At 54.7% G+C, this 25,084-nt stretch overlaps 1 protein-coding gene across 10 annotated transcripts in view; it reads left to right on the top strand.

Moving 5' to 3' along the window:
- CMKLR1 (chemerin chemokine-like receptor 1) overlaps window positions 1–24,876 on the top strand; it is a 64,773-nt gene extending 39,897 nt beyond the window's left edge. For 7 of the 10 annotated variants that reach the window (XM_027576712.2, XM_027576705.2, XM_027576707.2 and 4 more), the window contains 2 exons: window positions 12,023–12,098; window positions 12,630–24,876. In XM_027576712.2, the coding sequence (XP_027432513.2) occupies window positions 12,633–13,727 (1,095 nt within the window). In that variant the 5' untranslated portion in view covers window positions 12,023–12,098; window positions 12,630–12,632 and the 3' untranslated portion in view covers window positions 13,728–24,876. Of the gene's footprint in view, window positions 1–1,729; window positions 1,802–12,022; window positions 12,099–12,629 lie in introns of those variants that run through there. The other 3 variants (XR_003517024.2, XM_027576710.2, XM_027576714.2) reach the window with 3 other exon arrangements.
- Window positions 24,877–25,084: the final 208 nt, after the last annotated feature.

Raw genomic sequence — 25,084 nt, 5'->3', positions numbered from 1 at the left:
TCTCCTCACCCGGGGACAGGGATGCTGCTGGTTCTCCCAGATAAGTCACCATCAACGTTTGCTGAGCACCTACTGTGCGGGGGGCACTGTGCCCGCCCACGTCATTGCTTCGTGACTCGCTCATGAGAACCGTAGGAGGGAGGTCGTAATATCAGCCCCATTTTACAGATGGGAACACTGAGCCTTGGAAAAGAGAGAATTTGTTCCTGGTTGCTTAACTAGGAAGGGCCTTTGAACCTGGTGGCTTAGCCACTGGGTAGCTCGGGAGACCACCTTGTCACAGTGAAGAAGGACCCCAGACTTGCTCACGGGTTGTGGGGTGAGAGGCCTTCAATCCCTGGGCCAGAAATCTGAGAACTGCAAGGGGTCCCAAGAGATCACTTTATCCAGACGCCCTGATTTTCTGAAGGGTAGGTTTTATTTTATTTTTGTTTTTAAGATTTATTTATTTGAGCGAGACAATGTGGTGGGGAGGGGCAGAGGGAGAGAGAGAGAGAGTCTTAAGCAGACTCCATGCTGAGCGCAGAGCCAGACACGGGGCTCAGTCCCACAACCCTGAGATCAGGACCTGAACCGAAGCGAAGTCAGACACTTAACCGACTGCACCACTCAGGCACCCCTGAAGGGAAGGTTTTAGTATTGCCATTTCATAGGCACCTCAAGCACGGCTCCTCAGAGAGGTAAAGCGATTTGCTCAGGGTCACACAGCATGGAGCTGAGCCACACTGTCTTTTTGCCGGTACAGGATTGGCAATAGACAGACACATGGCCCATTCAACTATGGCATTTTTTTTTTTAAAGTTGGAAGGGAGGCTTTGACCCCATCAACTCCAGCCTCCTTGTTTTACAGATGGGGAAACTAAGGCCCCCAAAGTGTCCGGGATTTATCCAAGGACATGTGCCACGCAGAGCCTGTGAAAGTATAAAGACCTCTGCCTCTCAGTAGCCCTGTGACCTTGGGTAAGACTCAGCCTCGCTGGGCCTCTGCTTCTTCAACTTTAAAATGGCCATAATAATGCCTGCCATCCCATGGGGTTTGTGTGAGGGGATGTACGTAAGTGCCTCTCAGCATCCTGGCACACATAGTAGGTGCTCAATAAAATATTGTTATTTTGATGATTATTAATACTATTTAATAATAGCCCTGATGTTCTGGGCTCCAGAGCTCCTTACCGGGATGGTCTGCTTGGTCTCAGATACCCAGCCTGGGGCCCTGGTGTGAGTTTCAGGGGCCTGGTAAGGTCCAGTTCTCATGCATCCAATGGAGCTCTAAAGAAGGAAGGAGGGACCAGAGCCTGGGGGTTGAAAACAAGGGCTCCAGAGGCAGGAGCCTGGGGCTCATCTTGCTTTTTCTTCTCTCCCACAGCAGGTTGGGGCCCTGCTGATGGAGAAAGTTCCTTTGGCTGCCAGCTCCCAGGGGTCTCAAGGAGGCGGGGGAGAAGCTACGCTTGGGGCTGATGCAGTCTGGCTCTCGGGGCTGAAGCTGAGCTGTGCTGGCCTGGACGAGGGGCAGGGGGTGAGGGGCAGGGGCTGAGATGATGACTTCTTGAGGAGCACCCAAGAGCCCCTGGGAGTCTAGGCTCCAAGCCCACGCTGTGAGCAGGACGACCCTGAGCATATGTCACCGGCCGGCGCCTGGCCTGGGGAGATGGCTACCACCGTTGGCAGCCCTCTCAGACCACATCCTGAGCAGCTCCTGTCAACGCCCCCAGAGCCTGAGGCCTTCCGGATAAGCTATGTACATAGCTCGGGGATTGCTTGCGTGAGCGGACTCAAGCCTGACTCTAAAGTCAGGGATTAGGTGGGTCGGGTGCTGGGCCTCGTAGTCTCGGGGGACCTAGGCAGGGGGGAATTTGTTTACAGGCCACCTCCAGGGGCTGGAGCAGTATTTATGGGAAGAGGCGCAGGCTATCTGCCTGGGGGCTTTGGACACGAGCTGAGTGCTTGGGAGGACATGCAGTGTTTGTGCATCGAACCCACTAATGGGGCCAGAGTGGCTTCTGAGCTTGGAAGGAGGGACGTCCATCCAAACACTGTCACTAGGGGCCTTCTGCGGCCAGGCACCGCTGCTGGGTCTGCCATCCAAGAGTGGAGACCGGGTTTGCAAGGAAGTGTCCGTGCTCTCCCTGGGCCCCAGAACCTGATAACCAAGTCAGGCTCTCATCTGGGGCTGGGGATCCAGCCCAGGCTCAGTCCTAGGGTAGGCAGGGGCCTGGGGGACTTCCGGGAAGTACTTGGTGCTGCTTTTAAGGCGGGCTTTTAAGCAGAGTGTTGCGACATGGTTTGAGTTTTGAAGAGCTCTCCCTGGCCACCAGGTAGAAAACGAAATCACAGTTGAAACAAGAGGCTGGTTAGGCAGTGGCCACGCTTCATCATCCGGCCAGGGCAGCGTCTGGTGGGCAGAAGTCATGGGCAGATTCGGGAGCTGTTCGGGAGCAAAATGGGTAGGATCTGACAGACGTGGGAGGCAGGCCGGGAGAGTCTGGTTAGGGTCGTAGCAGGAAACGGATGACCAGCTCAAACAGGGAAGACTGAGGACAGCCTGGGCAGGGAGGGCGCGGGGGGTGCGTGGGGGGACAGTATAAGGGACATGCAGCAGACCAAGGTGCAGCCCTGCCAGGGGACCTCGTTGCCCCAGGCCGGGGGTCAGAGGAGGGATCTGTACTTCCATCCAGGTTGTATAACTGTGGCTGACTCAGGAGACACTGCAGGGAGGGAGGCTGACCCCCTCTTCCCTCTTCCCTCAACTGGGTCTCTTGTGGCTCAAACTCAACTAGAGGTCCGAGGGCAAAGAGCCTTGTGATGTCATGGGGGACCCTAGGACACAGAGCGGGGGGGTGGGGGGAGTGGATCTGGGGACAGACAGAGCACACTGGGGAAGAAAGGGGGCACTCCAATGGGGGGGATACCAGGCAGTGGGGTGGATATTTTGGGGGTCTCCTGCTTCTGGGCCCTCATCACTGTTGGAGGTTTCCTGGGGCCTCTGGTCTCTGAGCAAGGGGCTCATCCAGGTCCAGGGCTGTAAGCTCCACGCTGTGGCCCGCCCCTACAGGGTCCTAAGCTCAAACAGGGCCCCATCCAAACCAAAAGAAAATGGGACAGGCTGTTAGGCAGCCAGCACTTTCTAGCTTCACTGCAGTGACTCAGCGTGAGCTCCTAAGTGTGGGCGTGGGACCAGGGAGGAAATTCTCTCCCGACACAGAGCTAATTCTGTCCCGGGGCTGGCGGGCCAGCCTGCGGTGGGAATATCTGCAGTGCGGTGTGGTTTCGAGGTTCCTGAGTCCCTCTGAGCTGTAACCCCTAAGGTGTCTCTTGGAGACCGATCTGTTGGGAGGTGGGCAACTGGCGGCGGGCGGGGCGGGTGCAGCCAGGGAACTCTGCAGCAGACAGACGTCAGAACCTACAGAGGCTGTCGGAGCCGATGGGAGGCGAGGATGCAGCTGAGGAGGGCCTTTTGTGAAGGAGTGGTGCGTGGAAGGCCTCATTACACTTCAGCTGCGGGCCAAGGCTGTGATCTTGGGCAAGGAGAAATAGCAAAGATTTGGGGGTCAGAGCATCCTTGGTTCAAATCCTAGGCTGAGGCTTAAAGGCCACGGGAGCCCGGCTCGGCCACTTCACCTCTCTGAGTGAGCCTCCGTTTGCAGATCTCTGCAGGGAGGCTCCAGAGGGGTGAGGCATGAGGGGCTTGTGATGGGCCAGGCAGAGTTCTGGGCTCCGGGGACACGCTACACACAGGACAGACTGAGCCCCTCTTCTTCCCTGTGGCTTAGGGAGGGTCACTTGCTCGGTCTGGACCCCAGTTTCTCCAGCCACGAAACGGGGTGCCCGCTGAGGGAGAGGCATCCCCCTTCCCAAGGTTGCAGGGAGCTGGAGGAGAGGCCTCCAGGGCTGCCCGTCTGGCCCGTCAGGGTGGGCCGTGGGGGAGGTGGCAGAGGAGGACGTCAGCCAGGCCAGACCTTCCCCTCCAAGGGAAGCGCTTCCTGCCTTGGGCCCGTGGCCAGGAGGTTAGTGGCAGGCCGGCTGTGGCTGGAGAGGCAGTGGGGTGGGAGAGCGAGGGGCCGCTGGTTAGTGGGGGGCCGGGTCGGCGCAGAGGTGAGTGGGGGCCGGCTGAGCCTCTCACGGGGGAGGGACGGGGGCCGGCGGGGGTAGACAGAAGACAGGGAGACTACACGGAGGAGAGAGAGACACGGAGACACACACGCACAGCTGAGGAGAAAGAGAGAGAAGGGCTGAAGGACGAGCAAGCAGGGGGAGACCCCGACCGACGGACACAGACGGAAAGGGAGCTGAGTCCTTTGCAGGCTTAGGGCGCCCGTTTAGCCGAGGGGCATGAACAAAGACACAGAGGGGAAGCTGAAGGCACACGGCTGCTGCCCAGATGCCTCCCGGCTCTGCTGTCCCCTGAGCCCGTGGGGACACAGGCCAGCAGGCAGTAGCTGGAGAAGGTGGGGCCTTGGACTCAGACGGACCAGATTCAAATCCCTGCGCTGCCGCTCGCCAGATGTGTGACTTCAGGCAGGCAACCCCACCCCCACCCCCTCTGGCCTCAGCCGTCCCCTTGAGAAAGCAGGATTGGTGACAGCCACCCTTGCAGTGTTAGGGGGAGGTCCAGGTGGGGAAAGGCCTCAGTGGGGCATCCCAGCCTCCAAGCCCGGGCCAGGGGCAGCAGCCTCCACACATACCTGCAGGATGGATGCACGAATGCACCCACATCTCCAAAAGACTTTTCCTGCAGCACCTGGGATCATGACACATTCCCGTTCAGACCATTCACTAGAGGCAGAGGGGCCCAGCAGAAAACTCGCGGGGAACCTGGAACCTCGTTTTGCGCCATCTATAAAATGCACACCATGAACCCTGCCAAACTGACCCTTGTGGGGGCTCTTAGGCGGTTCCACTGGAGCAAAGACCAGAGAATTCCAGAATGTTCTGGGCAGGCGAGGTGGTAGACAAGGAAAGAGAGTGGGTTTGGCAGTTCGGCAGGCTGAGTTTGAAGCCCAACACGACACCTACCTGCCTGAAGCTTCCTCCTCCATCCACAATGCCTCATTTGACCTACCTTGCTTACCTGAGCGATCTGTGTGACCTTGGATACATTACTCACCCTCTCTGGGCCTCAGTTTCCTCTTCGTCATAGTGCCTAGGACGGTGCCTAGAATGTAGTGAGGGCTAAATACATGTTTGCTTAATAAAAACGAAGCCAGTAACATCCACCTGAGGTTTTTGCTCTCTGTGGCAGAAGGAATCAGATGTGAACTCGAGCCCGCATCCGTCCTGGGCAGGAGCTGGGCTTGCCAAGGAGGTACGAGGCCTTGGGTGCCACAGAGCCGGCTTACACTGGGCCAGGGCATCCCGTGGCGCATCCGAGTTCATTCCCAGTCTGAGAGGAGGCTTCAGGGTAGGGCACCGAAGGGCCCTGGGCAGGGCCAAGGCTGCTCACTTAGTCCTCAGCTGGCCAAGCGTGGCTTCATCGGGGATTCAGGGATGCAGGCGTGGGCTGGGCACTGCCCGAACATGAACGCCAGCCAAGGATTTAGGGTGTCTGTTTGTTTGCTCTGGGTTTTCCTGGACCTCAGGAGACGAGAGAGGGCTGACACAATGACACCCCTGCATCCATCCTCATTCACATCGCCGGCCTCCGGAAGCCCCCGCACTTGACCTCTCTTTCTTCACGGCGTTCATTTCCTCCTAGCCCCATTTTCTATCCATCTCCCTCCCACCGCTGCTCCCACGGGGCCATCATAATCTGTTCAGTGTGCCTCTTGTTATTTGGCGGTGTTCTTGCAAAATGTTTGTTACTGTTTTGTGTGCATCGCTGCTTTTGCGTGTGTGTTTTCAGTGCACTTAAGTGCTGTTACGGTTAGGTGGTTTTAAGATGCCCCGAATACCGCTGCTGTGTATACACTGGATGATCTGTTGCTTTTACCAGCTGCACAGCATTCACTGGTCCCCTCTCCCACAATGGACATGCAGGGGCCTCCAGCTTCCAGCCATCAGTGGACGCCTCTGTGTGCTTGCCCCCTCCCAGCCCCCCCCCCCGGAATCTTGATTGTTTTTGTGCACATGGTCTCCCCGTGGTCTCTTGCCCCTGACAGCCAGACCTTCGCTCTTTGTTGGAGGATTGACCTCAGGGGCTGGGAGTGCCTGGGAATGCACATGGGCAGGGCAGAGGGATACAAATCCTCAGCCTCCTGGACCATGACCCCCATTGTTCCCTGAGCACAAGCAAAAGCCAAGGGCACCTTCTGCACCCTTGCCCAGCCTCCTCCCCTTCCAGATCTTATTTCTCCACTCCCTTACTGATTTTTCCTGGAACATTTCCTTGATAAATCACTTTTGCAGGGATCCTCACTTGAGGTTTGCTTCTGGAGAGCCGAAGCTAAGTCATGTGCCGCACCCCCCCCCGACCCCCGCAACACTGCACATGAGGGTCCTGGTGGTGGGTGCCTCCCGGGGCTGGAAGGTGCACAGGGGTTCACGGGTACCCACCGTGTGGCATGAGAGCCTGTGCGCCCCCACCCTGCCAGCCTGAGGGGTAGACATGCCAGCTTTGTATTCGTGCCATAGTCCAGTGGGCACAAAGTGTTATCTGGCTGTGGTTCTCATTTGCATGTCTTCAGGCATGAATTTGTCATATGCTGACATTTGGAAGTTTCCCTCTGGTAAATTACCTGTTCATATCATTTGACCTTTGTTCTGTTGGGATTGCTCTCTTTTTGGATTTGAAGGAAGGAGTTTCTTATACATTGTAGATGACAATCCCTTGATGGGTTTGGAAATTATAAATACCAGGGAGGCAGGCAGCCCTGGAGGCAGGGCCTGTGTGTGTGTGTGTGTGTGTGTGTGTGTGTGTATGTGTGTGTATAACCCATTGTAAGGATGGGACTTGGGCCCCAGCATGGGTGAGGCCATGAGGCAGAGAGCTGGGGATAAGATCCCCCACACTCAGTGTGAGCCATCTGGAGGAACCACAAATAGCAATGCTAGGTTATAATGATAATGCCAACATGTAGGTGTTATAGATTGAATTGTATCCCCCCCCACCAAATTCCTATCTTGACGTCCTAACCTCCAATATCTCAGCATGTGACTGTATTTGGAGACAGGGCCTCTAAAGAGGTGGTTGTAGGGTAAAATGAGGTCATTAGGGTGGACCCCAATCCCTCCTGACTGGGCTCCTTATAAGAAGAGATCGGGATGCAGACCCATACAGAGCAAAGACCATATAGGACGCAGGGAGGAGGTAGCTGTGTATGAGCCAGGGAGAGGGACCCTTGGGGAAACCAATCCTGCCAACACCTCGATCCTGGACTGAGAGCCCCCAGAACTGTAAGGAGATGAACAGCTGTTGTTTGAACCGTCCAGCCTGGGGTCCTTCGTTACAGCAGCCCGAGCCGACTGCTACAGTAGGCATGACGCGCCACGTTCCCAAAGCCTCGGGGGGAAGGGCACCTGCCTCCTTGCAGGACTGTTGCCCGGGACAGCAATTCTAATGGGCTTGGCCCCTGCCACACAGAAGTGTCCGGTAAATGACGAAGCCGGTAATGAATACCACACGTACCTCTTAAGCACTTGCGCTGTGCCAGGCACGGAGCTGGGGACTGGTGAAGAATGAGCGTCTGCCGTCCGGCGGGCCTTTTCGGGGTGCTGGGGGGCAGTGGGTAGGACGTGGGCAGCATCGCAAGGAGAGGACTGGGCGCTGGCCAGAGTGGAGATGAAGGGACCGGTGGGGTCAGAAATGGGTACCAGTAGAAAACTCTAGAGGATGCTGATTCTGGCCGCCCCCACTCCCACCCCACAAACACCAGCAACAGTGACAAAGACAACAGCGGCCTTAGGCTCTACAGGGTGTGTGTACAGTGCTTCACAGACCTTACTTTGCCTCCCTGTGCCTCCGTATCCCCATCTGTAAATGGGTACGCTCATGTCCCGGCCCCGGAGGGCTGTCGTAAGGGGGGGTGTGAAGCGTGTGGCCCACTGTCCAGCACGCGGGAGGTGCTCTGTTAGTTACAGTGCTGAGCTTTCGTGCCCCAGGCAGCGCCCAAGTGCCCCAAAACACACCCCACCTACTCGAGCCTTGCAGCAGCCTGGGGGTTAGTCCTCGGGATCCGCCCCGCTGCGCTGGGATCGCAGTGGAGCCCCCGAGAGGGCTCAGCCCCCGTCCAGGCTGCTGTAGCAGGATGCCCGAGACTGTGGGGCTGAAGCAACAAACCTTCATTCTCACAGTTCTGGAGGCTGCGAGGTCCAAGACCCCACCTGAACAAGTTGCTTCTCCTCTCTGGGCCTCCGTTTCGGGACCTGCCAAATGGGGATGATAAGAACACTTGTCCTGCCTGCCGCTCAGGGCAGCTGGGAGGGTGAGCTGAGGCCATAAAGGAATAGAAAGCCATCCTTTCCTTCATGCGCTTCCTGTAGGTCTCCGGGAGGGGATGCCAGGGAGGAGGGGGCGCCGAGGCAGGGTGCTGTCTCCGTGGCCTGGGCAGTCTGTCCTAGCGGCCTCAGAGCAGCCCAGCTCAAGGCCCCGTTCCAAATGGGTGTAAGTTCAGGGTTCACTGGTCCTGAGAACCGGGGAAGGTGGACTCCTTGAGGGGCTAGGAAAAGGAGAGCAATGAGTAGGTGCCCGGGAAGATGGAGCTGGACGCCCTAGTGCATGAGGAGGCCTGAGAACAGATGTAGCAACAGGTGCTCTGCCTTCTGGAAAGCACAGTGGTTAAGAGCAGGGCTCAAGGTCTGATGATCCTGGGTGTGAATTGGTCACCAGCCTCGACGATAGCCTCACTCCCTCGCCTTCACATGGGGGGGAGGGGTCACAGCAGCACCACTCCTGGGGCTTCCTGGGAACGTGTGAGCTAATGCAGTGAAAGTATTTATATAGCGTTTGGGCTCTTGTGTGCACCCAATCAATTATTATTTATCACCCGGAATTAAAACCATTGGAAAGTATAACTCGCTGCAGACCTAAGAAGCAGCCGGAACCAGTGCAGAAGGCTGGCGGGGTGGGGGGGAGGGCAGCAGGGTGGACTCCATTGCTGCCTTTGACCTGCAAATGTGACTCTGAGCTTCCTTGTGGCCACGTCAAAAAGGGAAATGTGATCAGTTGTTGAACTTGAATTATTAAGAATGAGGAAACAGCCCAGTGCCTCAGGGGAAGCAATGTTGTTCTTTACCCTGAATTCTCCTGGGCGTTTCTCACTGAGCAGGGGGCTTCACAAAGGGCACCGGAGAGAGGCAGTGGGTGGGCCGTGGCTCATGGGCCGGGATACACACGGCATCGCAGGTATGATTTTCACGTGGAGCCGAGTCTAGGCATCTTGAAGGAAAGATGAAGGGGAACCTGGCAGGATGGCTCAGGGAAGGCAGCTCTGTAGGAGGATCAAGAATGTGACGAAGGTCTGAGCTCTCCGGCTTCAAAGCTAAGGCTTAAAGAGCTCCAAGGGGTGAGTGGCGGGACTGGGGACCGCTTAATCCCTCAGGGAAGCAGGGGGACCCCAAGACACTGCTCACCTGGGGTCCTTGGAGGTCCAAACTTCCCACCTGTTTGGCCTTGGGCAAGTTGCTTCACCTCTCTGAACCTCCATTTTTTGCACCTGCAAGTTAAAGTTACCCCTTCAGGGCTGTCGGGAGCATTGCATGGAGCCTGGCGGAGCAGTGCCGGGCATATACTGAGCACTCAAATAAATGTTGGCTATGTGTATATACACGTAGAATGGATCTACCGTTATACTTTCTTCAGGAGCTTCCTGTTTCCTTGTTTAAGGAACACAAATAACTAGAACTTTATACTTCTTTTTAATTTACAGTCGGCCAAGGGTTCGTTGTCGCTTTACCTGACCCTTCCCAACAACACGAGGGAGGCATTCTTGTTCCCATCTGCTCTCTGCATTCCAGGGGTCACAGGAAGCCCCGGGGGACCCTTCACTGGGCACATCTGGACTATCTTCCCAGCCTGCAGAAGTAGGATGATACCCAAGTGGGGTGACACTTGAATTCTGAGTCCCTTGAGCCCAGAATGATGCTCAAGGGGCTTGTCCAAGTGGCTTTTATTTAATAAAAGCAAAAGATGACTTTTCTGCCATAAAATACAACCTCAAGGCCATTAAGGACCAGCAGGGCATTTCCACAGTGGAAGTTGAGTTATTTATAATGAAGCATCGATCAGCAGTCTCGGGAGCTGAACATCTGGTTTGGAGGCCATGTGTCAGGATGGGAAGAGCTTGGGTGGTGGGAGGTGCCTGGGCGTGGGGCTGTCAGAGCCCCGTGTTCAAATCCCATCTTGGAATTCAGTGGTTTCCGCCCCCCTCCCCAACCCGGGCCCTAACGGAATCACTAATATTTTTTGAGGGTTTATTGTGCGCCAGCACCGAACTGATGCGCCATATTCCCGGGGCCTGCGATTTTTACATCCATTCTGCAAAGGAGTGAGTATCCCCATTTTACTGATGAGGAAGCAAAGGCTCAGAGAGGAGTCATGGATCCAAAGCCACATAGCTGGCAGGTGGTTGAGGTTGGGTTTGAACCATGCCCGCAGGCGCGCCTCCAAGACCTCCCAAGCTTGCCAACTCCCCGCAATCTCAGTGCATCCCTCCTTAGATTGGGAAAATCCCCAACAAGGTTGCTCTGGGAATTGGCCCAAGTACCACTTAAGTTGCCTGGCACATGGTAGGTGCTCGGTGAATGTATTCGTGTCCGTCTCCTCCCCAGGCTGTCGCGTCGGCGGGTCTGCATGTGATCCACAGCCCCCACAGGGCCCGGGCAACACCCAGGGGGAAGGAGGCTTCTCTCTCTGGGCCTCGGTTCCCCAGATCCGAAACGGGAGTCACCACACCTGCCTCAAAGAGGCCCTGGGAAGACAAGACGAGGGGAGTAGTGGGTGTTCAGGGCCATTCCTCTTCTGTCTTCCCAGTGACTGGAATGGTGCTTTCTGGGGCTGTCCTGGCAGCAGACTTGCCTGGAGCTCTCCGCATGCTCCCGCCCCGCCCCACACCCCCTTCCCCCCGCGCCTTCCCCTACCCCTGCCCCTGGTGCAGGCCCTCCTCTGTGGATGTGCTTGGGTGGGGCAGCGGTTGGGGTGAAGGCGCCGGCAGTTCATCTGGGTTTGAGGGGCTCCACCACTCCCCAGCCTCCGCCCTTGGGCATCACTTAGCCTTTCTTTTTTTTTTTAATTTTTTATTGTTATGTTAATCACCATACATTACATCATTAGTTTTTGATGCAGTGTTCCATGATTCATTGTTTGTGCATAACACCCAGTGCTCCACGCAGAACGTGCCCTCTTTAATACCCATCACCAGGCTAACCCATCCCCCCACCCCCCTCCCCTCTAGAACCCTCAGTTTGTTTCTCAGAGTCCATCGTCTCTCATGGTTCGTCTCCCCCTCTGACTTACTCCCCTTCATTCTTCCTCTCCTGCTATCTTCTTCTTTTTCTTTTTTCTTAAAATATGTTGCGTTATTTGTTTCAGAAGTACAGATCTGTGATTCAACAGTCTTGCACAATTCACAGCGCTCACCGTAGCACACACCCTCCCCAATGTCTATCACCCAGCCACCCCATCCCTCCCAGCCCCCACCACTCCAGCAACCCTCAGTTTGTTCCTGAGATTAAGAATTCCTCATATCAGTGAGATCATATGATACATGTCTTTCTCTGATTGACTTATTTCACTCAGCATAACACCCTCCAGTTCCATCCACGTCGTTGCAAATGGCAAGATCTCATTCCTTTTGATGGCTGCATAATATTCCATTGTGTATATATACCCCATCTTCTTTATCCATTCATCTGTCGATGGGCATCTTGGCTCTTTCCACAGTTTGGCTATTGTGGACATTGCTACTATAAACATTGGGGTGCACGTACCCCTTCGGGTCCCTACATTTGTATCTTTGGGGTAAATACCCAGTATCACTTAGCCTTTCTGAGCCTCTGCTTCCTCCTCTGTAAACTGGGAGCGGTGACAACAGATCCGATCTCTGGCTCTATCCCTGGATCGAACCGCTACCTCTCTGTCCTTTTCCTGCAGGTGTTTCTGGCTGTGCCCAGGGACTGACTGGCCAAGGACCCCCGTCAGAGAGCCTTGGACACCCCAACAGTGAACGGTGAGGGTCTTCTGTGGTCTGAACAAATGTCTCCAAAGGGCACTGGTGGGGGACCCGTGACAAGGCGGAAGCACTTGGAGAATGCCAGCACGGGGTTTGGGAAACGTGGCTGGAGCCAAGGTCCCAGCACTACCGCACCCCTCCTTCATTGCACCATCATTGCGATTTTACCATGAATTGAGGAATCTGATGAATGTTCGTTTCCTTCACTAGACTGTAAGGGGAAGGGGAGGGTCCCAGAGAGGCAGCAAAACAGGGTTGTCGCGAGAACAGACTCTGAAGGAGGGCTGTGGCTCCCGGCTCCGCCTCTTCTCCGTTGTATAACCTCGGGCAAGTGACTCAGGCTATCTCCACCTCAGCTTCCCTGTCTGTAAAATGGGGGTTGTAGTTAAGTAAGTACTTGAGCCGTCAAGATACCAAACTGGCCTGGCTCAGAGTCAGGCAGAACCCTGTCGGCCTTGCTGGAGTTGGCCAAGCTCTTAGAGCCAGTCCCCTCACGCGTCCCCTACTGACCCCTGTCTCCCTTCGCAGAGAATGGGTGACGAGGATTACAACACCTCCCTCGCCTATGATGACTACTCGGATGATTTTGACCCCATTATGGTCTTGGAGGAGTCTTCTCCCCTGGAAGGCAAGGTGGCCAGGATCTTCCTGGTGGTGGTCTACAGCATCGTCTGCTTCCTCGGGATCCTGGGCAACGGGCTGGTGATCATCATCGCCACCTTCAAGTTGAAGAAGACGGTGAACACCGTCTGGTTCCTCAACCTGGCCGTGGCGGACTTCCTGTTCAACATCTTCCTCCCGATCCACATCGCCTACGCCGCCATGGACTACCACTGGGTCTTCGGGACGGCCATGTGCAAGATCAGCAACTTCCTGCTCATCCACAACATGTACACCAGCGTCTTCCTGCTGACCGTCATCAGCTTCGACCGCTGCATCTCTGTGCTCTTCCCCGTCTGGTCGCAGAACCACCGCAGCGTGCGGCTGGCCTACGTGGCCTGCATGGTCATCTGGGTGCTGGCTTTCTTCCTGAGCTCTCCGTCCCTGGTCTTCCGGGACACGGCCCACGTGCATGGGAAAATATCCTGCTTTAACAACTTCAGCCTGTCCGCGGCCGGCTCTGCCCCGTGGCCCACTCACACCCGCCTGGACCCCGTGGGCTTCGGCCGGCACATGGTGGTGACCGTCACCCGCTTCCTCTGTGGATTCCTGGTCCCCGTGCTCATCATCACGGCCTGCTACTTCACCATCGTCTGCAAGCTGCGGCGCAACCGCCTGGCCAAGACCAAGAAGCCCTTCAAGATCATCGTGACCATCATCATCACTTTCTTCCTCTGTTGGTGTCCCTACCACACGCTCTACCTGCTGGAGCTCCACCACGCCGCCGTGCCCGGCTCCGTCTTCAGCCTGGGTCTGCCCCTGGCCACGGCCATCGCCATCGCCAACAGCTGCATGAACCCCATTCTGTACGTCTTCATGGGCCAGGACTTCAGAAAGTTCAAGGTGGCCCTCTTTTCCCGCCTGGTCAACGCTCTGAGTGAGGACACGGGCCACTCCTCCTACCCCAGCCACAGGAGCTTTACCAAGATGTCGTCGATGAACGAGAGGGAGACCAGCATGCTTTGAGGCTCATCTGGGAAGGCCCGATGGACAGACACTCCGGCCTTGGAGGCCCCGAGCTCTGCCTTCTCAAGACCATGGCAGAAACCTCTTCAGGACTCACTGATGCCCGCTGTAGTCTGCACGGTGCTGACCTGTGTTTTGAGCTGGGAGTCCAGGGCCTGGAACTCCTTTCTTTGAGTGGCCCGGTGGACAGGGCATGCCGTGTCCTCTCAACCTTGGACTCTCTCTGTGAGGACCTGGGGCCTGGGGGAAGCGGGGGAGGGAGAAGAGCTAAGGCCCTCAAAGGAGGCAGCCTGAAGGTGCTCACCCTCGAACTTCCCAGGGTGATGGTGCTTTGGGGGCCAGAGCTATTTGGGGGATGAGGGTGGTGCCAGCCCCTCGCCTTTGTTGCCGGAGGTCCGGGCCATGGCGGGCAGCGCCACCCACAGCTTCCACCCCGTCCCCGGGGACTGTCCCTTCCTTCCCTGGTCCACTGGCTCTGACTGCCGGTGCTCAGAATTAAGCACACCAGGTCAGGGGGCCAGGGAAGGAGGGCCTGTCCTCCTCAGCTTCCTCAAAGCCTTGCCAAAATCAGCTTCAGGAAGCAACCTGGGAGCATCCTGCAGGTTGAAGAGAAGGTCCAAGGGCTCAGTCACTGAACTCAGCAGAGCCTGCAGCCTGGGCCCTTGTCGTGTGCCTCTGAGATGCAGGCCATGGGGACGCCACAGGCGTGGAACCCCTCCACATGCAGCCCTGTTGCCTTTTCTCAACGAGGACTGACACCTTCCTGTGCTACAGTGTCATCGTCCCACTTAGAGATGACAAAGCCGAGGCTCCGTGGGGGTGGGGCGGGGAGTAACTCACCCAGCGACGCGCAGCTAGCCAGAAGCAGAGTTAAGATGTGAACCCAGCTCTGTCTGGCTCCAGATCCTCTGGTTTTTTTTTAATGACCATTGTATCCATTGAGAATATTCTAGACTCTCATGATAGCCTGCATTTATTAGCACCCTTTACCCTAAACACTGTCCGTGTATTATCTCGTGTATTCCCCCTGGCAGGCCTGAGTTCGGTACACGTTAGTACTGCCCTTCTACATATGAGGGATAGCTGAAGCTCAGAGAGGTTAAGTAACTTCCCTGAGGGCATCCAGCAGGTCTCTGCCAGAACCTGGATTTGAAACTAGGTCGGCCTGGCTCAAAGAAAGCTGCAGAATCAGGGTTTGGAGAGAGACTTGGGGTTTTGACCATAAATATTGATTCCTCGGCAGATTAATATAAACCTCTTAATAACCCCTAAGCCAGCCTTGCAAATAGTTTTCCACAGTGACCCAACATGGCAAAGAAAGTACGCTCGGCCTCCAGTCCCCGATGCCCGTCCGCTCGTGCCCACCATGTTTCCCATCTGCTGCACCCCCGAGACCTGCAGGGAAGGCGGTGGGGGTACAAAAGCTGGGCCCGAGGCAGTCTCTGGCCTGCCAGTGTCCACATTCTCTTGTCTTCCACGTGTTGTCATTGTGAAGCCAGTTCCCTGACAAGATGCAATGAACAGATGTAATGTCTGCACAGCGCTGGGCAGGTTCCCGAGGCCATGGGCTGTTTGGAAATCACACCTCATTAAGAGACAGACTGTTCCTTCCCTCCGTGGGTCATTGTGCTTATGATGAGGCAGCTCGGAGTTGACCCCAAGTCTGGGCGTCCAGTGGCTTCAAGAAATCTAAACTTGGGCCATCGGAGAGCAAAAAACGGAGCTTGAAAGATTGCCCAGTGCTTCTGGTCACCTCCCACCGCAGCGGCACAGGTGAAGTGGCTAAGGCACGAGACTGCATGGGACGTCAGGCCCCAGAGACGGTCCTCAACCACCCAGGCTCTGAACCCCAGCTGCTGCTTGCTCGGGCTGGGGCCCTCGGTCCTCCTGGGCTGCATGCTGGCCGGGCCGGGCCAGGGAGCCAGGAAATCATTTTGTCCTTGGAAAAGCTGATGAACAGGAGTAAAATTCAAACCAGCTGTTTCCTCCTTAGGGTCAGGCCTCTGCCTGGCTGCCCCACCAGGAGTTTCTCATTAAATCCTGAAATGCAACCATGACATCCTCCTGCATCTTGTCCTTGTTAAGGACAAAGTTGCTTTTGAATAAAGAGACTGAGGTGAGAGTGGGGCGCTGAGCTGGACGTTCCTGCCCCCCAAGCCCCTTTGCCTTCCTCCTTCACGTCAGAACAGCAGGCCAGGCTCAGAGAAGTGCAGCGTGCGGTCCAAAGTCACATAGCAGTGCTGGGAGGCAGCAGCAGGAGGAAGCCTGAACCTCCCTACCAGTCCCCAAATTTAGGACTTCAAAGAATCTGCATTTTGAAAAGCATTCCCTCCACTTATTTCAATTTCTTAGCAGCCAAGGACAGTAGGTTGTTAGTAACTGACTCCAGATAGCCCCCACCCATCCACCGCAACATCCATCTACCTACCCACCCAGCCAGCCATTTACATAACCATTTCTATACCCACCCATTCATCCATGCCCTAAAAATCTATTTACTACCTTCTCTTTGCCACTGCTGTGGTAGGCACCGGGAATGCAAGGGTGAGCAGGGCATACACAGCCTCTGTCCTCAGGAGCTCCTCCATTGGTTAGTGGGAGAGACAGCCAATAGTTTTTTAAAAACCGCACCCTTAATAGAAAACTGCCACGCTAAGCGCTACACACCTATTAGAGAGAGATCTGAGCCTGTCCAAAGACCAGGGAAACCTCCTCGGGGAAGAGACGCTTGAGTTGAGACGTGTAGGATGGGTAGGTGCTGATTCGGTGGCAGGAGGAGGGGGGGGACGTGGGAGAGGGTGCTCCAGGTGGCCGGAACAGCACGGGAGGAGAGAGTGATGGCGAGGGACTGAAGGGGATGGGGGCTGCCGCCGAGGGAGTAGAATGAGCCCAGAGCAGATAGGATGGAGAAGAGAGCAGGGGAGCCCGTGGGCAGGGCAGGCCACGCTCCGATCTGCATCTTGCCATGATGCCCAATGCCCGGGGCTGCTCTGGGCAGGGCAGGATGGGAAGGGCCGAAGGGGAAGCCGGGAGGATGGGAGCAGAGGTAGAGCTCCAGAGAAGTGGACTATTCAAGAGATACCTAAAAGCTACCCAAGCTTTCTCAGGGGAGCCGTTAGCGGGAAGCCAACCCAGGGCCCATTTCAGCTGCACAGAGACCTCGGAGCATTGCTTTATTGATGGAAATTAATTGTAAATATTATTCAAATTTACCTCCCAGTGCACAATTACATTTCTCAGGGGAGCCCTCTGAGCACATAATAAAGCCCTATAAATAATACATATATTAACCTAAGAGGAACAGAGGCATATTAATGTGCACTTGTGGGCGGCGGCTGGGGTGAATTTAGGCAGACAAGACGCTAAGTGCTTGCACTAGGGTTTGACTTTGGAGGTCACCCGAGCTCTGTCCCGGGGAGCTTCCGGAAGTCTCTCCCCCCGGGGGGGCAGCCAGTTAACTGCCCAAAGGCCTGGTCAATGGGCAGGTGCAGGCAAGGAGACAGGTAGTCAAGGGTGCAGGAAGCACAGGTGCATTGGACGCTTATCTTGTGCCCAAAGCTTCAAGAAAGCACGACCCCTAATAATAATAGTAGGTCATATTAATTGAGCATGCCCGGGGTTTGGGTATCCTCCAAGTGCTTTGGTCTCATTATCTCATTGAATCCTTACGACAAACTTTGTGGTAGCAGCCATTCCTAGCCCCATTCGCTGTGAGGAAATGAAGGTTCAGAGAGGTGCAGTGTCTTGCCCAGCGTCACACAGCTAATAAGTGACAGAGCTAGGATTCCAACCCAAGTGTGTTTGACTCGAAAGCAACTTGGAAACACAGACTGTCCTCTAACAAGACTCCTCCCTGGAGAGAGGTAGGCAAGCATACGCTCTCTGTCCAGTGTCAGATTTTAAGGAGGTGGAAACCAGGGGTGGGGGGGATCTGACGGATTGCTTTTTCCTCTCGGAGGAAGGAAATGGTGTCTGGATGGGCTTGTCATTTCCTCACAGCCCTAGGAATCTTAAAAACCACATCCCTTCCCATCCCCCCCTCCTTTTACAGACAGTGAAACTGAGGTTCTTTGCAGATCAGAATGGGACCTCCCACCTCCCTGACTGTTGGGACATGAGCTGCGTGGGAAAATGCCCACGTGAGCCACTTTTCTGAGCACCGCTGTTCTAGAACAGACCTGGGCGTTCACCGAGCTGCCAGTTTGTCAGTCAGGGCTTTTGGTGCTGAGCTGCCCCGAAGGACCCCTGCTCGGGATCTGGGCGGGGGGGGGGGGCGTCATTGGGGCATTTCCAGCGGAATCCTATAAAGGGAAAGCAGGGGACCTTGGGAAACCCTGGTACAGGGCAGAGACAGGCCATGTTTGTTATCCCTCACAGGTGTCCTGCATAGGGGTGACGATGCGCTCTATCTGGATCTAGGTGGTAGGTACGTGGCTATCTTCATCAAACCATCCGTCATTTGTCTATACATATATGATTATTGCACTTTACTGTAGTAAGTTAGGCCTCAATAAAAGTATTTTGAAAAGTAAATTTTAAAATGTAAAATTTATGAACTAATTCATGGTGCCTTCAGGAGGGACTCCCCACTCCCTTTGGCACTCTGAACAGAATCAGATTCAAGAGAGCAAGTCAGGGGGAGACTATGTAGTCTCAGCAGGGTCCATCCAGGGAGGCAGCATCTCAGGAAGGACTGAGCCTTCCCAGGGGTCACCCCAGCCCTGTCCCCATAGCCTTTGAGGGCTACAACAGGGTCATGTGGGCTCAGGTGTCAGAATGCTCAGGCTTGAATCCCAGTTCCACCATTGACATCGGCTAGGGTTAGGGCTTCGGTTAAGGCTCTATGACTTGGACAAGCAGCTCAACATCTCCAAAGCTTCAGTTTTCTCATCTGTAAAATGGGTACAAGAAGAATCTGCAGCTCACGGGGTTGCCGTGAGGATTCAAGATGTCACACAGAAGCACTTAGCAGGTGCCGGGCTTGCATACGCCACCCACTTTCATCTGGAAGCACGTCAGCCTCCTCCCTGGTCTCCGTGCTCCCGGCCTTGCCCCCCACAATCCACCCTCCATGAAGCAGTGGGAGTGAGCTTCCATCATGGAGCCCAGCAATCCAAACCCCTTACAGGGGCTTGCGAAGTCCTAGAGGATTGACGCTACCTCCTCCATCTTCAGCTCGTGCTGCTCCCCATCCAGGCGTCCCTCCCTGCCTTTGTATTTGCTGTTCCCAGACCACTGATGGCATGACTGGGCCCCCCTCCTCCTTCCTGCCCCAGCCTCTCCTGAGCGAGGCCCTTCCTGACCCCTCTGACCCCTCCCCGCGGGTAAAGCAGCCCCATCCCTATTCACTATCAGATCCTCTGTTTTCCATCCCTGACGCTACTTCCTGCCATCTGGAAGTTTATATATTTGTGTTTAGCTGCCTTCAGTCTGTCCCTCTGCTGGGCGGAGGAGCCCTTGTCTGTCTGATGCGCCTCTGTAGCCTCGGCACCCAGAGCGGAGCTCAGCCCAGGAAACGTGCTCACGATCCTTTGCTGTATAAGTGGGGAAATAACCATAAGCGGACGTTCCTTTGATCAAATCATCACCATCATCGAGTTTCAAGATGATCACAATTACAATACGCTATTTCCAAAGTGTTTTCACTTTTTTCTTTTCCTATCCCAAGGAAAGTTGCGGGAGGGGACTATCGCCCATTTCACAGACGTGGATACTGAGCCCTCCCTGCCCCAACCCGGGGTCGCTTGGTTCAGAAGTGGAGAAGCCAGCATGGAGGTCTTGCCCCGGTACCATCAGGAGTGCTCCCAAACCAAGGAGGTTTCCATTCAGTGCTTTTATCTCCCCTGGCCTTTTCCTTTCCCCTTTGTCTGATTAATTGCAGCCTGAAAATAAAGGAACCAGATGCCTCCCCTCCCACCCACCACACCCCCCACCCCTTGCATTGTTTTGTAGTTCTTTTCCGGACCAGGACTCTGTTAAGGATTTGGCTGGTACAACCGTGACCACAAACTTCCTGTGTTTATCCTTCCCTTTAGAAATCATGGATGAAGCAATCAGCTGGGTGCCAGGTCTGTGGTGGGCACTGGGCGAAGCTACGGCAGAAAGTCCAGCTAGACACCTGATGCTCAAGGACCCTTGGAGCCCAGAGGTGGACCCCAGGATCTTCTTTTCCCTGGTTTCCACCATGCAGCTGTTTGGCGCCCGTGCAGCAAATATCGGGATGATTGAATGAGTTTCTGGTTGGCGCCCAGACGTTGGAGCTGTGGAGGAAGGACAGACACACACACACACACACACACACACACACACACACACACACACACACACACACGGGGAGGTGGAAAAGGGGGCTCTCCACTGTGGCTGGTGGGTGGTAATAGCTGGTGAGCCCCTGGTTGATGGAAGGCAGCTAATATGATGCCCAGGCCACGGCTGAGACCCTAGTGCTTGACTGGGAAGAGCTGACTCTTGATGGCATTTCAGGCACCATGACAAGCAACCAGAGGCAATGCCACATCCATCATCTCGTCTCATCCTCATTAAAAACCTGCTGGCAAAAAACCACCTTCCCTTCAGAGGTGAAGACGCTGAAGTTCAAAGGGGTCAAGGACGTTTCCCAGAACCACACCGATAGCCACCCATTGATTTTTTGTTGAGCACCTATTATGTGCCCCAGACTGTGCTGGGCTCTGGGGACACCTGAGCAGGCACTGCCCTAACGTTCATGAATCTCACGACATGTTAGTATGTACAAAAGCTGGGATTTGAACCCACGTCTGGGTAGCTTTGTGGCTTCTTCTACTCCTCCACTAGGCATGCTGTTTCTTGAGTTGCAGAACCTAGGTACAGAGGAATCAGTACGGAGTGGAGAGAAAAGCTTTCTGTTGCAACGCCTGAAACCTCTCGGGAGTTAGAGAGAGAAAACTCACATCTTGGCTGGGAACTGAGATCGATTCTGGGAACCAGGAAGCCACTGTCAGCAACTGCTCTTCCCTCCCTGACTCCTCAAAATAGGACAGTGATTGATCCCCCAGCTCTTTCCCTCCTTTGAAAGACCAGCAGGGAGAGAGCACCACTTAACCCAAGAGAATGGCATGCTCCAGCTGGACTTGCAGGAACTGGGGCAGACTGACAGAACATGAAATTGGGAATGGAATGGCTTCCACGGTCCCCTCCCAGGCTCACTATAGGATCAATAGGGTTTTCATCTGAAATGTCACCTTTTCTAGATCCCGGATTGGAAGCCTCGTCCTGATCTCCTGGCCGCAGCATCGTCAAGGATGCGGATAGATCGATGGAAATGGCTTGTTCAATCTTAATGTCAGATGACCAGGTCCTTATGGTCAGTCCAGTCAAAGCCCTGTCCAGGGGAGGAAGGTTAGTCCCACAATCCATCAGAGGTGAGCCAGGACAGGAATCCAGAGGTCCCCATGCCCAGTGATCTTGTTCCCAGCTCTTGCATGTGATCATTGGCGCCCTTCAACGGCTCGGTCTTTTGTCACATTCTGGTTCGGACACATCAATCCGTGTAAACTTGAGAAGCAGAGAAACAGACAATCAGTGTATCTTCCAAGGCCGGCAATATAAATAACACAAGTAAGAGTCCTAATAATCCGTGCCGGTTGGCATTCATCTTTGGACTCACCATGTGAAATAAACCAGGTGAAGCCTGAAAGACATAAGATTACAGCAATCAGGATGCATTTGGCTGCAAGTAACAGAAACTGCAACTCAAAGCGTCTGACGCAACAAGGAAAGCACATTCTTTCACCCGATAAGAATGCCTGTAGGTTGGGAATTCAGCAGCTGGGTGATGATGTCAAGGGCCCAGAGTGTTCTCTTCTCTCTGCTCTGTGATCTTCAGAGGTTAGGGTTTGTCCCCGGGATGGCATGCCCCCGGGGTCATAAGACAGTTTCCACGTATGTGACATCAAGCAGAAGGGAGAGATGGTTTCAGAATGTTGCAAGAGCCCCCAGCAAGCTCCCCCCTCATCTCATTGGCCAGAATTGGGTCACATGCTACTCCTGAACCAATCACTGGCAGGCAAAGGAGATGGCTTAGACCAATCAGGATCCACCCAGGAACCACAGGCGAGGGGAGTGGACATTGGAACACAATCAGGGCTCTACCCCGAAGAAGGGGAGGGGTTTAGGGACAGGCGTCCAGCGGTGTCTGCTACAGAGGAGGCAGGAGTTCTAAATTGCTCAGCCTGCAGATTTGCCTTCTTGTCCTGGGGAAACAGAAATTCTCAGATGGGAGCGTTTTAAAACTACAGAGGGGCGTGGGGGTCGGGGGGGCCAGCCCTTAGAAATTAAGAACTTATTTCTTAGGAAACAGCATGCTTTATCCCTTGAGACTAATGATTCCTTCCTGTTCTTTATATTAAGTAAAACATAATCTTTGGCAAAAAAACTTAAAATATATGAACGAGCAAAAAGAAAAGAAAAATCAAAGGAAAATCACTTACGATCCCAGAGATCACCCAGTTATCATCATTACTAGCATCTACAGTCTAGTCTGTTTTTCTTTATCGCTGAGCTTTCTGCCCACCAGCCCAGCCTCTGGGGTCCCTGCACTCTCATCTCCCCTCAGAGTGGAGGGAAGAGTTCTTGAGGCTTTAAGATGTCAGCCGGCTCAGGAAAGAGGGGTCGGCGGGGTGGGCCGTGACCTCACATACAGGCTCTGGACTCGGGCCAGGTTGATCGGGGCAAATAACTGTCGCTTTCTGAGTCCCAGTTTACCCATCTGTGAGATCGGGAGTGTAATAGAAAAAGCCTTGTAGGGCTGCAGGAGGATTCAATAAAATAATCCATGTAAAGAGCTTATCACGGCACCTGAAAAACATTAGGTGCTTAAAAAGTTGCTAGAGCTTGCTTTTGTAATGTTCGATTCCAGTTTTCCCTCTTACCAGGGCTACAAGACTGCATTTGTTTTGTTATCTCTGGGGGCCAGGCCTAATCCAGGCCAGTGATTCAGGAGACTGTGCAAATCTGCCTAAATTATATATTGGGGTTGCACATTGAATGCTTGCTACTATTTGGCTGTGTGAAAAAAAATGTAATTTCTTTGTAGCCCTCGTGGTCTGACTTATGACGTCTCTCCCAACCCCTCCCACCCCCGACCCCACATTGGCAGAAAACAAAACAAAAACCAGAAAACAAAAAATTAGGCTTCACCCATGTTATGGGTCAAATTGGGCCCCCCTGAAATTCATGTGTTGACGTCCTCACTCCCAGCACCTCAGAATGTGACCTGCTTTGGAGAGACCCTTTACGGACGTCATCGAGTTAAAATCGGATCATTAGAGTGGGTCCTGTATGACGGGTGTCCTTAGAAAAGGGGGATATTTGAGTGCAGACACGTACAGGGAGGTGATATGAAGAGATACTGGCAGAAGAAGGCCATCGACAAGCCAAGGAGAGGAGCCTCAGAAGGAGCCAACACTGCCAGCACCTTGACCTTGGACTCCCAGCCTCCAGAACTGTGAGACCTTACGTTCCTGTTGTTTAAGCCCTCCGCTCTGTGGTGCTTTGTGATAGCAGCCCTAGCAAACTGAAATAGCCAGTTCTAGCATTTTCGTTCAAATGTTAATTTTACAGGTTCCTGAGCTTCTTGAGGTTCTTTACAGGTTCCTGAGGTTCCTGAGCTAAGTCTCCCTTGGATAAACATACTCATTCTCTCCCAGGCGCTGCCCTCCCCTGCCTTTCTCCTGGGCTTGTTGCGGCACGTGGCGGGCAGGGTTTGCTCTGATGTCTCTGGAGCCTGGCAGAGCATGGAGGTCCCCAGGGTCCTCTGCCTTCTGGTGCAGAGAGGTGTCCTGCACGTGCAGGTGGAAACTCATGGAAAGAGGATCTGGCCCTGGGCGTGGCTGACTAGTTTCCCCTTTGCTCCCCTCCACCCCCCCACCCCATGCAAACGCCCCAGCCCTGATGCCCCAGGGCTCTGCCGTCCTCCCAGCTGGGATGGGGATGAGCATCCTTCGTGTACCAGGTACATCCTTCGTGTACCAAGCAAATGCCTGGCCAATCCTCTCTCCAGAATCCCTCTCCCCTTCTACAAATCCTGGTTCTGGGAAAGAAGCAGCTTTTCTTCTCCTCTGCCTGCGCTCTGTGTTCCCATCATCCAGTGGTCAGCCTCAGAGTTGTACAGGGAAGGGGGTCTGCTGCTTGCCCGGGCAGAATCCGGGAGCTGGGCTTCTAGGCACGGCTTTTGTGTGTCGGAGAAGGAGAATAAAGGAAATTGGAAAATCCTCCCTCAAGACAGTGGCCTGACTTGAGTCCATAGCCTTGCGGCCCAACCCCTCATAGCCCCCCAGCGCAGAGCATCCTCCTTCCCCCCACCCTCCCTCTTCTGTAACAGAGCCTGACCTCCTTCCCTGCACACGGGCTCATCAAGAACACTAACAAGAACAGCTTCTTCGTAATTTCCAGAAAAGCCACCCATTACCATTACTCCTCGACACCTTCTGCTGTTCCCAACAGGCTTTGGGGCTTAGAAATTGGAATGAGAAAGTCAGAATGATACTATTACGATGAGGATTAACAACCCTTCAGTGGTTACTGATGAGGATTCCATGCTTTGCAGATGGGGAGGAGGTGAGTCACCCGCCTAGGGTGACCCGGCTGGGACCTGCGGTGGAGACGGGCGTGGAAGCCACCTTTGACTTCAGAGGGCTTCTCTTTGCACCTCGAAGGCTGTGCCGTGGCAGCCCGGCGGGGCGTCGGCACGGCTGTGAGCAGCTCCTGTGCCCAGTTGCACGCCCTGTTTCTCCTCGCTGATGTCGAGTTGTTCACCAGACTTCTGGGAAGCTGGGGATGGGCCAGCAACGGGGTTGGAAAAGCTCCGTGGGGAGGGTGGTGCTTCGTGCGATCCCCTAAGGTTCATAATGTATCTGTAATAGGATCAGGGTTGCCTAGAATCCTGGGTGTCTGCCCTCCCTTCCTGAGCGGCCTGTGGCCCTTGGGTCTGAGGGTTACCAGGAATGAGGAACCCACCCTGGGCCTTTGCAGCTACAGGAACAGACGCTCAAGCCGTCCTCTAAACATTCCGCGTGCAGTGCTGCCGGTGGGCAGTTGTGTTGTCTACCACGGGGCTTTCACACCACCTGTTGACCTCACACCACGCTGGAGGTCCGCTGGGATGGCCTGATGGGCCCCACTTTTAAAGAGGACGAACCAGAGGCTCAGGGAGGTCAAGGTATGTGCCCAAGCAATGCTGAAGAACAGTGGGTGCCAAGACCTGAGTCCGGTCCGGGGCACGGTGGCTGTGGAGCTCCTGTGCTCAGCACCCTACTGGGTGACCTTGGCCGCTGAGTGCCTGCTGCTCTGTGTGCCTCAGTTGTCTCATCTGCAAAATG

Source organism: Zalophus californianus, chromosome 14 (assembly GCF_009762305.2).
Source record: "Zalophus californianus isolate mZalCal1 chromosome 14, mZalCal1.pri.v2, whole genome shotgun sequence".
Lineage (NCBI taxonomy): Eukaryota > Metazoa > Chordata > Mammalia > Carnivora > Otariidae > Zalophus > Zalophus californianus.
This window is presented reverse-complemented; position numbering and strand designations above follow the sequence as displayed.